At 35.0% G+C, this 16,459-nt stretch overlaps 1 protein-coding gene across 2 annotated transcripts in view; it reads right to left on the minus strand.

The window, feature by feature from the left end:
* Window positions 1-16,459, minus strand: part of prkg1a (protein kinase cGMP-dependent 1a) — a 101,083-nt gene that overhangs the window by 83,370 nt on the left and 1,254 nt on the right. The window contains exons 1-2 of one of the 2 annotated variants that reach the window (XM_073834870.1): window positions 13,796-14,294; window positions 435-601 (exon numbers count right to left, since the gene is read on the minus strand). In XM_073834870.1, the coding sequence (XP_073690971.1) occupies window positions 435-601; window positions 13,796-14,100 (472 nt within the window). In that variant the 5' untranslated portion in view covers window positions 14,101-14,294. Of the gene's footprint in view, window positions 1-434; window positions 602-13,795; window positions 14,295-16,459 lie in introns of those variants that run through there. The other variant, XM_073834871.1, reaches the window with a different exon arrangement.

The following is a 16,459-nucleotide window of genomic DNA, read 5'->3' on the forward strand; positions in this document are numbered from 1 at the left end:
ATGTAGCTTTGATTACAGGAATAAATTACATTTTGAAATATATTCAAATAGAAACCCGTTATTTTAAATAGTAAAAATATTATACAAAATTGTACTGTTTTTGCTGTACTTTGGATCAAATAAATGCAGGCTTGTGGAGCAGAAGAGACTTCTTTAAAAAACATTAAAAATCTTGCTTCACAAAACCATTTTGATAGTTTTATGGGATTTTTTGGCAGCCTGACAGTGACTTGCCATCAAGTTCCATTCAACTAAACAAAGCAACTCAGACATTCTGAAAATGTTTACTTTTGTGTTGCTCAGAAGAACAACTTTTCGTTTTTTAAATACATTACAGTGAGTAAATGATGATTATTTTGGGTGAACTATGCCTTGCTAAACATATTTCAAGCACAAACACTCTCTTTTTAAAAGGAACTTTTCCAGTCTCTCACCTTCCATGACGTAGACGAGGGAGCCCACATCCCCTTCTTTAATAATGCAGCTGTTTTTGTCATAGTCCACTGGATACATACAATCCACTATCTCCTGGATCTGAGACATCTCCAGGTTCTTCATGAAGTCATTGTCCAGAATAGCTGACTTGATCAGTTCCTTTGACCTGTACAGTGCAGAAAAACATTGTTAAAAATGTCCACGTCATTAAAAAAAACTTTGCTTACTGCTCAGAACACACTAAATATTTTTTAAAAATGTTTGTGAAACAAAATGCATTATGCAACTATAAACATTTGAAACAGTATCATAGTAGAATCTGACCTCATGACCTCATTATGATTATGTGCAAATTTAATTCCATTAATGGTGTCCACTTATCATTTTTAATCTTAACTTTTGGCAATTCAATCAAACTATGAGTAGAAAAAAAATAGTAAAAACAACAGTTGATACTATTAATATTATTATGCATGGCTGGCAGCTTCATTCATCACATGAAATCGGAAGGTTATGCAAACACATTGCATTGTGGGATACAGCATCCAATGCACTACTCTTTTGTACACATTTTGGCATCTGGATATTTCGATTTGCACACTATGCATATACTATATCTACACTTTAGAAATAGTAAGAACTACATGATAGTATGGTGCTTCAGGAATGAATGTACAAGGAATGTAGGTTTTAAAAATGTTGAAGAGGATATTTCAAGAGATGAAAGCAAATACACAAAATCTCCTAGTTGGTGCTGGACGTCACAACAAACAAAAATCAGACTAGATGAAAATGAGGTTTGCATTACAGACAAACACAAATACACACATTTCAAGTAATTAAAATTCTATGTAACCTCCCACACAGAGACTCAGTAATGAACATTTCTTGAAATGCACCTCATGGCAAAATATTTTCAAAGATGAATCTGTTGAATATTAGATGTTCTCTATGTTTTCATGATAAAATACTTCACTAATGTGCAGAGACTGACTTTGAAGAGTGTAAACACTGTGCCTCTTAAAACACTGCTTTGTTTTCCAGACAGAACTTCTTGCACAACTACTTCGAAGTGCATCTGTTTGACCGAAAAATGCAAGACAGGTTTGTATTTTGCAAAAACCTGTTTGCAATTATGCAATTCAAGCTATTATTTATGCAAATCCGTTTAGTTCTGCTAATGACATTTAATTGCTCAAGTGCTGGTGGATTGATGGGAAAATCTCGTCTGATATGGTGAAATGTCTTCTTTAAATGCCATTATCGCTGTTTATATGACATTTCCAAGCAATCCCCAACAAAAAGCCTATCATTTTGACAGCAGCTCCTCTGTTTTGTGGACCTGGACTTAAGCCAGACTTCAGATTTATTTGCAAAAACCTACAAACGCTCACCTATGAACCACAGTGTGTTTACATTCCACAGACATGCTCCGCCGTGAGCAAAAACAGACCTTTTTTTTTAGGATGTCTGCAGTACTTTACGTAGAGCTGCTTTCATTTGGCTCAAACACACACGGACAGTCTCACCCTGAGGAAAATTGTATTGACTTAAGATATAAAAATAGAAACAAATGAGACAACTGTTGACATACACTACAATAAAATTAAAGAGCAAATAAAATAAAAGTGAATAGCACTGCCAAGTTGATGAGAAATAGTTGAGATCATACTGAGATTTCAGCAAACATCATTTCTCTTCAATAGAAAGGAGTAGTTAACCCAAAAAATGAAAACTGATCCAAGATATACAGTGTTTTCCTGCCATTACAGAGAGTGGGAGAACTATGAGATCACTTTGTAGGCAAAAACCCAGAAGAGAGTGCATTTTAGCACTTCTGGTTCCATTGTCCCAAAGTCAATGGGTTTTTTTAAAGCAATTTTGGTTAAATCCCTTAAATAAGGTCCGTGGTTAACACGAACTCGAAATATTTTCACATTCTATTGCACGACATAAAACACACCAGTTAAACCCCACTCGTGATTTTTTTAAACTGTTACGTTTCTTAAAAAAGAAGGTTGCTAACAAGTTGCTAAATGGGACTACAGGCGCTGTAGGAAACATTAAACGAAATTTTAAACATTTTCTAAATGTAGTATAATTTGTAGTACAATTAATTGTAGATTAACCAAACTAAGTTAGTTCCCCGTGTTTTATATTGTCGTTCAACAGTTGTTTTTTTTTTTTTTGCTTTGTCCCGAAATGCAACCAATAGTTTCGTATTGAAGATTCTCATTTTATTACTGATAACCAGCGGAGACTCTGGGTTCATACCATGAGGTAAAGTCATATTACCATTATGCCATGTAAACACCACATTTACCGGCTTTACGTGGTTACAGTGAAACTTTACTGATGCATAGAGCTTGAAGCCACATTAAAATTAAATGTTTACGGCCACATGAAGCTGTTAGAAAGCAGAAAGACTGAGGATTTTCTCAAAGCAAGAATAAAATAACATTTTGTGTAAGTACTCTAACAAAATGATAGCTGAAACGTGGTACTTCATTCACTAAAATAAATTTAATCTTACCAAAAACTAGCTCACTCTGTTGTTATTTAATCATTTCATGAACTAGATTTTCATTGAATACTACGTGGAGACTAATTTTTAATTCAAATATTCATATTAATTATTGACTTTTAAATGGACTTTATTTCGAAATGTGCTTTCATATGTGCTTTAGTTATTTATTCACTCCTTACTTTTTATTATTATTGTTTCATTTCAGTTTTATTTTGGCTCTAGTTTTTAATTTATTTCAGTTTTATATGAAAAGGTTCATGTAACATGGAAAGTTATAAGCCTAGGGGAAACACTGATAAAGACAGGTTTGTTTCTTCATTGGAACAGATTTGGAGAAATTTTGCATAAGATCATTTGCTCACCATGAATACTCTGCAATGAATGGGTGCCGTCAGAATAAGAGTGTTAACAGCTGATAAAAACATCACAATAATCCACACCACTCCAGTCGATCAACTGAAGTCTTGTGACGTGAAAAGATGATTGTTTGTTAGAAATAAATCCATCATTAAGCCATTTAAACTTTAAATGTTCACTTCTCGCCAAAATACAACTTATACAAGTTCTCTATTGATAATACTTTCTCCAGTGAAAAAAAAAAAAAATCCATTCTCAAATCAAAATACACAACATATATGTTTAGAACTGCTTTCACTTGTAAATGGCACTTGAGATCGCAATATTATGGAGAAAGGACTCATATTTTAGCCAGAAACAACAATTTTAAGAAGCTAAGAGTCTTAGGAACACACTGTATTTCTCTTCACTAAACATTCATTAATGGACTGGAATCATGTGGATTACTTGTGGATTATCGTGATGTTTTTATTAGCAGTTTGGAGTTTAATTTTGACGGCACCCATTCACTGCAGAGAATCTATTGGTGAGCAAGTGATCCCAATGATATTTAGGACAAATATCTGGGATCTTAGCTACACTAGCATAAGTGCATACTAAAATCCAGCTGCAAATAAACATGAGCTTCATCACTTATTTGATGCAATTGGGAATGAAAGGCAGCAGGGACATAAACAGCCGATGAATTAGTGAATTTACATGGCATTTAAATTGACAAGACAAGAATTTAAAAAAAATTTGGGATGTCAAAACATAGACCAACATGCACACAAGACATTCACACAGTGAATAATCCACCAGAACATCCATAAAGGTGATTACATGCAGAGTGATCTCTACAAGACTTGTGTGGTATTTTTGTACATCAGTCTGTATTCTAGAGGACATTGGCTCTCTGGAGGAACAGTCAGGGGAGATGTTTTACATCCTGTAAAAGCACAGAGATCACTGGCCTCATTTACAGCAGACAACCTCGGGATCATCCTGTAACCAGCCTCTGTTTGACTTAGAATTTTACTCACTGCCTTTTTCAGGAGGACATTCACATCACACAGGTCGACAGACTGTCTCCCTTAAAAGGACAAAGTATGCTAAAGCCCAAAGCTGAGTAAATTGAAGAAAGCTGTGGACATGGAGCCACAATGGCTCAACGTCTGCAAGAAAGTTTCTTATTAGTAGGCTTTTTGTTTGTCTTGCAACATGTTTCGTCAAGGGAATATTATTTAAAATACTTGAAACTGGATAGTGAATTTTGCTGCACTGATAGGAATCAACATTGAACTGAAATAATGGCACTATTGTCTTCTATAAGGCTGCTTATAGCGGAACTAAACTTGTTTCATAGTTAATGAAGTTCACAGTTATTCAACTGAACAGAACAACAATTATTCAAGATGAATGACACTATTGTCTTGTTAGACAATAGAATTTGAATATGCCTCTCATATTTGATGAAGACTGCCTTGAATGATTCTGCTATTTCCTGTTTGTTGCTGTGAAGCTGCTTTAAAGCTATTTGCTTTGTATAAAGTTTCTCTGTACTGGTGTGAAGGACTATCCTGAGGATCTGTATTGATTCACATACCCTGGCTTCGCTGCAAGATCGCTCTGGCCTCATTGGAAAGCCATCGGCAGCTCTGTGGTCGCCTGTAGATGTTTGTGCTAATGAGTTTATGGCCATATCTTCCTCTATTGTTTGTTCTGTCCGTTTTCTGGGCAGAATGCTAAAACAGGAAGCACATTCTCATACTGCACATGACAGTGCAGAATAACCGGAGAGAAATGAATGACAGAGTTATTTTTTTTTTTTTGTCGATTTAGGCTTGTTCTGCAGAATGAAACCGCAATCTGTTTTATATTTTTTATATGAAAACTGCATTGCAGATATAAAAATGTTGATGCTTATGCCGATAAATGCAAAATGCATTGTTGTGGTTGCTTTCAGCCATATTCTGACTCAGTGGAATAGAAGTGAAGCTTTATTTATACACAAGTGACAAAAATAGTTGCTGCAAATTCTATACAAAGTCATCACAGAACAGCCATGAACTTAATACAAGGACAAATATTCAACCTGAATCAGTCTGAAGTCTTCAGTTAGTCTACTCTGCAGCCATATTGTCATTTTCTATTGGTGTAAAAGGTATACAAGAACTAAAAATCAAACTAAATGTATTAAAAATTGATTTTGGTTATTGAAATAAAGCTAAAATAAAATCTGTCCCTGGACCACAAAACCAGTCATAGGGGTAATGTTAGGATAGGACAGTATTTGGTCGAGATACAACTATTTGAAAATCTGAAATCTGAGGGTGCAAAAAAACATCTAAATATTGAGAAAATCGCCTTTAAAGTTGTCCAAATGAAGTTCTTAGCGATGCATATTACTAATCAAAAATTAAGTTTTGATATATTTGTGGTAGAAAATGTACAAAATATCTTCAGGGAACATGATCTTTACTTGGCTATTGCTACAAAAATACTGGTGCTATGTAAGGTTTTGTGGTCCAGGGTCATATAGATTCACACAGTGTCACAGGGTCCATATTAGCTGAAAAACTTAAACTTAAATGTTGCTTTGACAACTAACTGAAATAAGTTTACATTAAATTACTAAAATTGCTCAAACTAAAACAGAAAAAAAAAAAATTGGATTAAGCTATCCACTTTTTTCCCCCGTAAAAACAGGCATGGCCTTTTGTCAGTTTTTTAAGTCAGGCTTCTGGTCTCATCTGCATCTATCTATTTTTAGCTGTAGGAAATAGCTTTTTTGCTGCTTGATATTGCAAATTTCCGACAACATTTTAGTGCCACATTAAAAAAAAAAAAAATCTAAAAGATTAAAGTCATTCATTTTTAGGATAAAATCTAAATATTTCATGAAGTCAAAATTACGAGAATAAAGTCAAATGTTTCGAGAGTAAAGTCGAAATGTTTTGAGAATGAAGTCGAAATTACAGAAATTAAATCGTAACAATTAAGTTGCTAATAATAATTGTTAGTAATATTTTAAGAGTATAGCCTGCGTATGCTAATGGCCTGGATTGGGAGCACCGGGAGAAGTTGCCAGGCCACCAGAAATTTCACCACCTACTCCGCAAGAACGTCTGTGGCATCCAATCTTTAATTTGTGACATATATTTAATTAAAAACAACAATAAAATGGTTGAAGGTTGAGCTCCAACTTGTTAACATAAATTATATCAATCTGTCATGCCACATTAAAGAGTGTGAAAAGCACATTATTGTAATAGACATATTGTTTGTATTTCGCTTTAAAACCTACAGACTTTGGAATATCTCCCAGTTATAAAATATTATAACTTTAATCTCGTAATTGTTAACAAATTAATTCTCCTTTTGACTCATTTTGACTTTATTCCCAAAACATATTGACTTTATTCCCTAAACATTCTGACTTTATTCCCGAAACATTCCGACTTTATTCCCGAAACATTCCAAATTTATTCCCGAAACATTCCAACTTTATTCCCGAAACATTTTGACTTTATTCCCAAAGCATTCCAACTTAATTCCCGAAACATTTCGATTTTATTCACGAAACATCCCAACTTTATTCCCGAAACACTTTGACTTTATTCCAGAAACATTTCGACTTGATTCCCGAAACACTTCGACTTTATTCCCGAAACATTTCAACTTTATTCACGAACCATTTCGACTTTATTCTCGAAACATTTCGGCTCTATTTCCAAAACATTTCGACTTTATTCCCGAAACATTCTGACTTTATTCCCGAAACATTCTAACTTTATTCCCGAAACATTCCAACTTAATTCCCAAAACATTCCAACTTAATTCCCGAAACATTTCGACTTTATTCACGAAACATTCCAACTTTATTCCCGAAACACTTTGACTTTATTCCAGAAACATTTCGACTTGATTCCCGAAACACTTCAACTTTATTCCCGAAACATTTCAACTTTATTCACGAACCATTTCGACTTTATTCTCAAAACATTTCGGCTCTATTTACAAAACATTTCGACTTTATTCCCGAAACATTCTGACTTTATTCCCGAAACATTCTAACTTTATTCCCGAAACATTCCAACTTAATTCCCAAAACATTCCAACTTAATTCCCAAAACATTTCGACTTTATTCACGAAACATTCCAACTTTATTCCCGAAACACTTTGACTTTATTCCAGAAACATTTCGACTTGATTCCCGAAACACTTCGACTTTATTCCCGAAACATTTCAACTTTATTCACGAACCATTTCGACTTTATTCTCGAAACATTTCGACTCTATTTACAAAACATTTCGACTTTATTCCCGAAACATTCTGACTTTATTCCCAAAACATGCTAACTTTATTCCCGAAACATTCTGACTTTATTCCCAAAACATTCTAACTTTATTCCCGAAACACTTCGACTTTATTCACGAAACATTCCCACTTTATTCCCGAAACACTTCGGCTTTTTTCCCGAAACATTCTGACTTTATTCCCCAAACATTCTAACTTTATTCCCGAAACATTTCAACTTAATTCCCGAAACATTGTGACTTTATTCCCAAAGCATTCCAACTTAATTCCCGAAACATTTCGACTTAATTCCCAAAACATTCCGACTTAAATCCCGAAACATTTCGACTTAATTCCCAAAACATTCCGACTTAAATCCCAAAACATTCGACTTTATTCCCGAAACACTTCGACTTTATTCACGAAACATTTCGACTTTATTCACGAACCATTTCGACTTTATTCTCGAAACATCTCAACTCTATTCACAAAACATTTCCGTTTACTGCACGTGGTTATTTCCCTATAGCGGAAAAAGAACCAAAAGTCTAGAGAGAAAGATGGATATAGAAATATTTGACAAACTGACAAAAATTACAAAAATCGCAAAACAACATTACTAACACTTAAACTAAAATTGAAATGAAAACTGAAAACATAAAATTAAAGAAATTTCAAAAAAATAATAAACACTAATAATCTGTTTAAAAGGAAAAACTGTTTGAGTAAGCTTATGATTTAATAACATATTTCAAAATCTGACAAATTGTTAATGAATTGTAACAGAGGCACTGTGTAGCTAAAAAAAAGACTAAAAATGTATTTACTGAGTCTTTACCAATAAGCCGATCGGTTTCTTTCTTACAGTTGACATATTGAACCATTTCTACTATTCATTTTTTTACAGACTCAAAGCTCACTCTTTGTGGAGATCCAACCTGCAACCTTGTAGCTTTAACCACTAAGCTAAGAAACATGACAACGTTTTCAGATGTGTGTGTGATGAATTCTCATATCCAAAGGACAAAGGGTCCAATGCAGACATTCCTATTTCAGCACAAAACTTCTGATCTCTGATTTTTCAAAAGACCTCAGACAGCCCAGGAGTCAAAGATGAGTTCAGAAGAGACATTTCAATCAAGACTTCAAAAAAAAAATCTGGTCTTTCATCATTTTAAGTATATAAAGTGCCACTGCAAAGGTAAATGCGAAAAAGAATCAGAAACAGTAAGAAACAAGATGCAATTATGAGACAGAGGCACTGTGAGTGACATTCAAATGGCAAAAGCACACTCTACTGAAAGAAAAGAAAGAGGTACGTCATTCACCATTATTAATTTTGGTAAAAGCAACTGGACAGTATTTGCCTTTACTTTGAAGACAAAAAGCAAGCAAGATGACAGTGGATACATTAATGCATCAGCAAAGAAAAGCACACAAAATAAAGATAAATGGATTTTCATCCAAAAATAACAGTCATCACCCTGTCCACACACAAAGACATCCTCTTCCAACACATTATAAGCAATAAGAAATATTGATGCCAGTTTGTTCCCATCTGGCATCCCAACACAAGCTGTTGTGGAAGTTTTTTCTTATAAATCTTCATAATCATTCCTTAAAGTGCAGATGCAAGCAGAAAAAGACTTTACTGCAACAGGGTTCAAAGAGGTTTCCTGTACAAAACACAGTTACGTTGTAAATTAGTACAGTGTTAAGCTGTCAAATGTCAGATGCACAGCAGATGGGGGAGGCCACACTGGTCAGAAACAAAAGAATGATGTTCCTCTGCTGCCAAACCACTAGATGCAAATTAATTAAGGGTATGTGTGTTCATGACAGCAGGCTGAAGCACAAAAATCCTTCACTTCCAGAGGAACTGTTTAGTCTGATTAGGTCCTCTAGTCTTGACAGTGTCTATTTAAATTAAAACACATCACGATGCACTATTGTGTGCACAACAGCTGAGCATGTAAATAGCTTTTCGTGATCCACCTGCTGCACGATATCACGCTGCTTTGATAAGCAAATTACCAGTCCGTTAAACAAAGCAGTTATTATAGTCTTTGGGTATTTCCCACGTCACTGCTCCTATAACTGCTCAGTACGGACACATTATTCCTGGTTCAGATGTTTCCTTGTGGAAAATCAAACTTTCTTGGAGCGTCATCAATGAGAAAATGCTTCTGCAAATGTCAATGAATGGCATTTTGAACAGAGTATAATGAGTTTGTCTCTCTGAGTTTACAACAGACATCATAATGATTTCAATTGTGCAACCTGCACAGCCTTTTCAAAATGGTTACCATGGTAACCATTGCCAAAATACCATTGTTTACTTGGTATTAGCCAACAAATTCAAAAACATGAAAAAATTGTGTCAAAATTGTGTAATTAGAGTGACTTCAGGTAAAGTGGGCCACTTTCTGTAAACAAAAAAAAAGTAATTAAATATCTAGATGTTTTTCTTTATTACTTTCATTAACTTTAACTTGAATACAGTTCATATAAAGTGTTATTTGCAAGTTGCATGCTAATAAACATTTTGAGGTCGTGTGCTCCACGCAAATTTCTTTTCAGGTAAAGTGGGCCATCCCCTTATTTATCAAAAACTACACTGCATCTTAACATGATTTATTAACGCATGATCAGAAAAACATATTTAACAAACCAAAAACATATATGTGACCTTGGACCACAAAACTAGTCTTAAGTAGCATGGATATATTTGTAGCAATAGCAAAAAATGCATTGTATGGGTCAAAATGATTGATTTTTCTTTTATGCCAAAAGTCATTAGGATATTAAGTAAAAATCATGTTCCATGAAGATACTTTGTAAATTACCTACTGTAAATATATCAAAACTTAATTTTTGATTAGTAATATGCATTGCTAAGAACTTCATTTGGACAACTTTAAAGGCGATTTTCTCAGTATTTAGATTTTTTACACATCAGAGTCCACATTTTCAAATAGTTGCATCTCGGCCAAATATTGTCCTATCCTAACAAACCATACATAAATGGAAAGCTTATATATAAATCTTATAAATCTCAAGTTCAAAAAAAATTGACCCTTATGGCTGGTTTTGTGGTCCAGGGTCACATATAACCTACAGGTTACGGGTAAAATAAACAATGTGTAAATCTACATCTCAATTCATGCGTAAAATTCTAAAAGAACTGAAAGAACATGTTGCGTTGACATTAAATTTGATAATCTGAAAATCAGAATATTCAGAAATAAAAAGAATACTACAATACATTAGAGATGTGACTATAACACAAGCAACAACAAATAGGCTAAAGATAATAAGAGGAACATTTAAAATGGTAACCATATGTAAAAATATTTTCTGTCTATGCTCTTTAAACAACTTTTTAATTGTGTCCATATTTTAAAGCTTTATATTCTACAATTATATTTTTTCCTTTTCTGACTTGAATTCCAGTCTAATTTCTGTTTTCTAAAAAGTAAATTATATACGTCAACTATAACATAACCAGTGAATGTCAATTTATAATTAAACAAATTTAAGTACTATTACTGAAGGTTAAAGATCGGCCCACTTTACCTGGCTCACTTTATCTAACACACTCTGCCAAAGTCGGACAGAAATGTTTAAACATCTTACAAGAAAACAAAACTAAAAAAATTGAGTATTCTTTGCATTTTATACGCTGTTTATGGTAGTATTGAATAAAACAGAAAGGGTCCCAATAATGTTTGAATTTAGTGAGAAAGATACAAATGAAAATCTTATGTCAAAGGGTTTTTTTCTTTCACCACGACAAAGTCCTCCTTTGAGATGTGGCCACACCAACCAGTGTCATATTGCATCAACCAAAACTATTTTATCATTTAGAGAAATGGTGTCCTTTTAATTAAAAAAGAAAATATGCTCTGAAAGTGTAAACCCTTTGAGCACAGTACAATCAAGCTTAAATGGCCCACTTTACCTGAATTCACCCTACTATTTCAGCAAAAACTGGTCATTTTACAGATGATGTTCTGAAGAACAACAGGTAAGTTAAAGGGGTCATATGATGCGATTTCATGTTTTCATGTTACAAGCTTGTGCATATATAAGATCTGTAAAGACGCAAAGATTAAAGTCTCAAACCTAAAGAGATTTTTTTATAAAAGTTAAGACTCAGCCACGCCTTCCTAAAATGGCTCATTCAAATTCAAATATGCCCCTACAAATCTACATTACTGTGTGAGAAGACTTGCACAACACTGCCCAAATGTATACGCAAAGAAAGAAGGCTTAACTTTTAATCTCGCTGTAGTATTGTTAAAGCAAAAGCGAAAGTACTTTGTTTGGCCTTCCCAATGAGTACACAACTAGAAATCAGTGGTCAAGTAATATTTACAACACTGTTCCAGTGCATTTTATGGAGGACTGTTTCCTGAATAAGTCTGCAGCTTCTGACTCAAAGCATCCAAGTACGCTTTAGTATTTAAAATTTTTTCTACTGGTTATTCAAACACGAGTTTTGAGCAAGAGTAGTGCTTGTTGTTTCTCGTTCTACAATCCCAAATGAAGACATGGTGTTATGTTTAAGCAGCGCAACGCAACGTGTAAAAAAAAAAAAAATCATTATAATCAGTAATTATGTCCTCACTGGATGCAACATATGCCTCATTTATAATTGGTTTTTCGTTACATGCCTGAGGTATTCGGCTAATCACAATGCACTGGATAGCTGGCTAATCAGAGCACACCGCGCTTGTTACAATGATAAGGATTGTAAAAATCAACACGTTTCAGAAAGGTGGGGCACCAATAATGTACAGTATGTGGAAAATAATGTGTTTTTTGAACCTCAAACCGCATAAACACATTGCATTACACGAAAAACACGAAGTACAATCAGACCCACTTTACCTGAATTCACCCTACTATTTCAGCAAAACCTGGTCATTTTATGGATGATGTTCTGAAGAACATTGGGTGGGTGAGTTAAGTAAAGTATACAGTATGCATTCTTATCTACAATATCTATGCAAAAAGCAGTATGTCAAATCAGTATACAGAGTCCAAAATACACAGTATGACACACTATAGCCAAATATTTGGTGTACTGAGGCATCTTCTGAAGTGAAGCTTCTTGTCTCCTTGTAGGGATCCAGCCATGTTAGAAGGTTTAAGCTAACCTTGGTTTCTGTGGGAATGGATCTTGTCAGATTCAAAAGTTCACAAAAAAAAATCACAACGAACTGAGAGCTGGGCGGCTTCTATTTAAAGGGGTAGTTCACTTTCAGAACAAAAATTTACAGATAATGTACTCACCCCCTTGTCATCCAAGATGTTCATGTCTTTCTTTCTTCAGTCTTAAGGAAATTATTTTTTTGAGGAAAACATTTCTCTCCATGTAATGGACTTCTATGGTGCCCCGAGTTTGAACTTCCAAAATGCAGCTTTAAAGGGCTCTAAACGATCATAGCTGAGGAAAATAAGGATCTTATCTAGCAAAACGATCTGTTATTTTCTAAAAAAAAAAAAAAAAAAAATTATATAAAAAAATGTATATACTTTTTAACCTCAAATGATCATCTTGTCTAGCTCTGTGTGTATAGATTAAAAAGTATATCAATTGTAAATGTTTTTAGAAAATAACCGATCGTTTCACTAGATAAGACCCTTCTTCCTCGGCTGGGATAATTTAAAGCCCTTTGAAGCTGCATTTAAACTGCATTTTGGAAGTTCAAACTCTGGGGCACCATAGAAGTCCATTATATGGAGAGAAATCCTGAAATTTTTTCCTCAAAAAACATAATTTCTTTACGACTAAAGAAAGAAAAACATGAACATCTTGGATGACAAGGGGGTGAGTACATTATCTGTAAATATTTGTTCTGAAAGTGGACTACTCCTTTAAGTGCCATAGACAGCAAGAAAGTTGTACTTGTAGTCAAACTGCTTGTTGTTAGTGGGCTACTTGATGATTTAGATGACTTTAATGTTGTATTTTAGAGATTTATGTGGTGTTTAATTACTTTAAGCTCTAAATTCAACATTAAATTCGTCAAATAACACGTTGTTGGTGACTCTTGTTTAAAGCAGTATTTAAACGGACTGGCTTGGCTTCAGGTGCTATTTAATGTTTTTGGTGGTTTAAATGCAGTATTTGATTACTTTTATGTGGTATTTAATGATTTCAGTGTTATATTTATTCGAGTTAACCTACTTGGCACTCTTGGGGACGTTGGGTAGGGTCACGTGACTCAGCTGCTGGACGTTAGCGGGTTCAGCGCTGATCGCCTGTCGTTTGGTTCGCTGATGCTCCTGCAGCTCCGTGCGGCTCTGGACCTGTTGTGTCGCCGGGCGGATCACGGAGCGGTACTTATCCAGTTCGTTCTGCAGCTTCTGAATGAGTTCGTCTTTCTGGTCCAGTTCGAGCTCCAGTTCGTCAATGAGCGCGTCTCTCTGTCTCAGCTCTTCAATTTTCTCCTGCAGCGCGTACTGGAGGTCGCGTAAAGTCCCCATCATCATCTCTCCGAATCGAATAAAACCTCCCAGAACTGCACTTTAGTAACTTTACTTAGAGGAAAGGAATACCGTGCACCAATCCAGTTTCTAATCTACTATAAAAGGACATATAAAACTACAAAACGAGAAGAACATGTAGGGCGGAGAAATCTCTCAGTGTATCCGTGTAAAAAAAGAAAAGGAAAGAGGTAGAGCTCAATCCCACAGAGCGCTGAAATCCTCACAGCTCTGACAGGAGCGTATCCGTGTGAGCGCGCGTCGCTCGTGGGCAGTGACTTGATGAATGAGTGGAGCTAGAGACTGAACTCTCGCTCGCGCGGGATTCCTGGACAGTCAGTATACGGATGTACAGCTGCTAGTGTTCAACTTTTGTTTTTTTATAATTAATAAATATAATCCTTTAAAACTAGTATACATATCTGAAGTTTCTAATTGTGCAAGCAGTGGCTCTACATAACTGTAGTTGGTTTTAAACAACTACAGTTAAAAATGAATTCAATTATAATCCTTAAAGCCTAAAGAGTGGGCGTGGCCATTTGCAAACTGGATGGGTCTGGCTTCCGGTCTATTCGCATCCAGTTATTTATAACTGTAAAAAAAAAAAACTTTTGCTGCTTGATATTGCAAATTGGTGTGTCTTACCATATTATTTCAATGCATTATCTTAATTATGAACTCCCTGGTTTGTAGTGCATACATTTTTACCGTTTACTGCAAGTTGGTGTTCTACTTGTTATTATATAGCAGCTAATGAACCGTTAAAGAATAAGGTGCAAAAAACACACATTTTATTTACTGACAGTAATGCCAATATTATTTATGGGCACTGGAATTGATCAACTGCCAGAAGCTGTGGTACGTGTTTACACAGATATTGCTTTTAAAACTAAACCACCTGAGAAATAGTCATTCATTGGAACAAAATATGCAACAATAAGCCCTAGTCACCTCTATTATTCACTGACATTGCTTAAATAGCTTGACTTATTTCCACTGTGCAGAGCTAATAGAGATGCATCACGCCTGATTTTGTTTTCAAGTTTATAAAAGGACATAAGGCGCCCTCTGGTGTCAGACTATGAAAGACACAAAGGAACAATGAAATGATGATGGCTAATGATGTTAATAGTGACAAGCAGGATAAACAGAGTTGTTAAACTTCACAGCCCTGCTTAAGAACAATGATAAATGTGTAATGCTTTGTCTATTCTTTATGTATACATTTAGTGACAATAATACTCTTTGAAGAAACAGCAGACTATATCTACAAACAACTGGGCGTCTACTACTTTCTGGGCCTGCAGCCTTTGCAAGCTTTAGCTGATTAATAAATAGAAAGCTGATGAGGACAGAGCTTAAGCAGACACAAAGACAGCACAAGTGAAACAAACACTCATCTTTGGTATCTGAAACAGCTTGTGAAAAGATCCCAAAGGCCCACAACAGCACCCAGACGTCTACCATTCTTTGGATAGTTATAGAAGTCAAAAATAACACAAAGAACAATTCGCCTAAACAATGGCTGAAAATAACAAACAAGGAATGCAAGATTATTTCGCCTGCTCGTTTCCATCTCTTTCTCGCTGTCACTGTCCTTGAAAGGACCTCTCCCAGAAAAACAGGCTTTAAATTTCACCCCTATAAACCCTTCCTGCAGGGTTCTTCCTCTGTGGATCGATGGAAAGAGGATCTGTTGTAACATGACTAGTGTAGCTGCTCTTTTCTGCCACAGACTCCGCCATTTTGTCTCTTTGGGACCCTTACAAGTGCACTGGCTCTTTTTTTAGATGACACCAAGATCTCACTTGCAACAATAATTGCAGTACAAATCTTGTGAAGGTGGTCTTGGCTATTTCTTAATTAAACAACACCATTGTTCACTGGGAATTCTTCTAAAAAAAAAAAAAAAAAACGTTAAACCTAAATTAATTAAAATGAAAGGAAGTGTCATTGGAATTTACTGTAAATTGTAATACAGCATTTCTCCATCACTAACAAGGTGCTAAAAGTAGGATTCTCATTGCAATTATTGTCATTAGTGTAAAAACCGAGAGTCAGATGATACATCATAAGGCAAAGTTTGTTTATCAGCATATGGTCTCAGCGCTCATTAAGCTACAAACAGCTTTTATCCTTCTGCTTCTTCCATAAAGAAATCATTAAGGTACAAGTCATTACACCAACACATCTGTCTTCAGACTAACTTCACACTATCGCAGATATATAATTGCACATACTATGCGCCAAGGGTGAGCGTTCCTAAAAATGCAATTATGAAGACTATAAGATTCTTTTGGTTATTAGTGATGTGTGGCCCTTAAGTGATGGAGGAAAACAACAACAAAAGAGCTTCTGCCCTCTT

The sequence above is a fragment of the Garra rufa genome, chromosome 2 (genome assembly GCF_049309525.1).
Source record: "Garra rufa chromosome 2, GarRuf1.0, whole genome shotgun sequence".
Classification (NCBI taxonomy): Eukaryota; Metazoa; Chordata; class Actinopteri; order Cypriniformes; family Cyprinidae; genus Garra; species Garra rufa.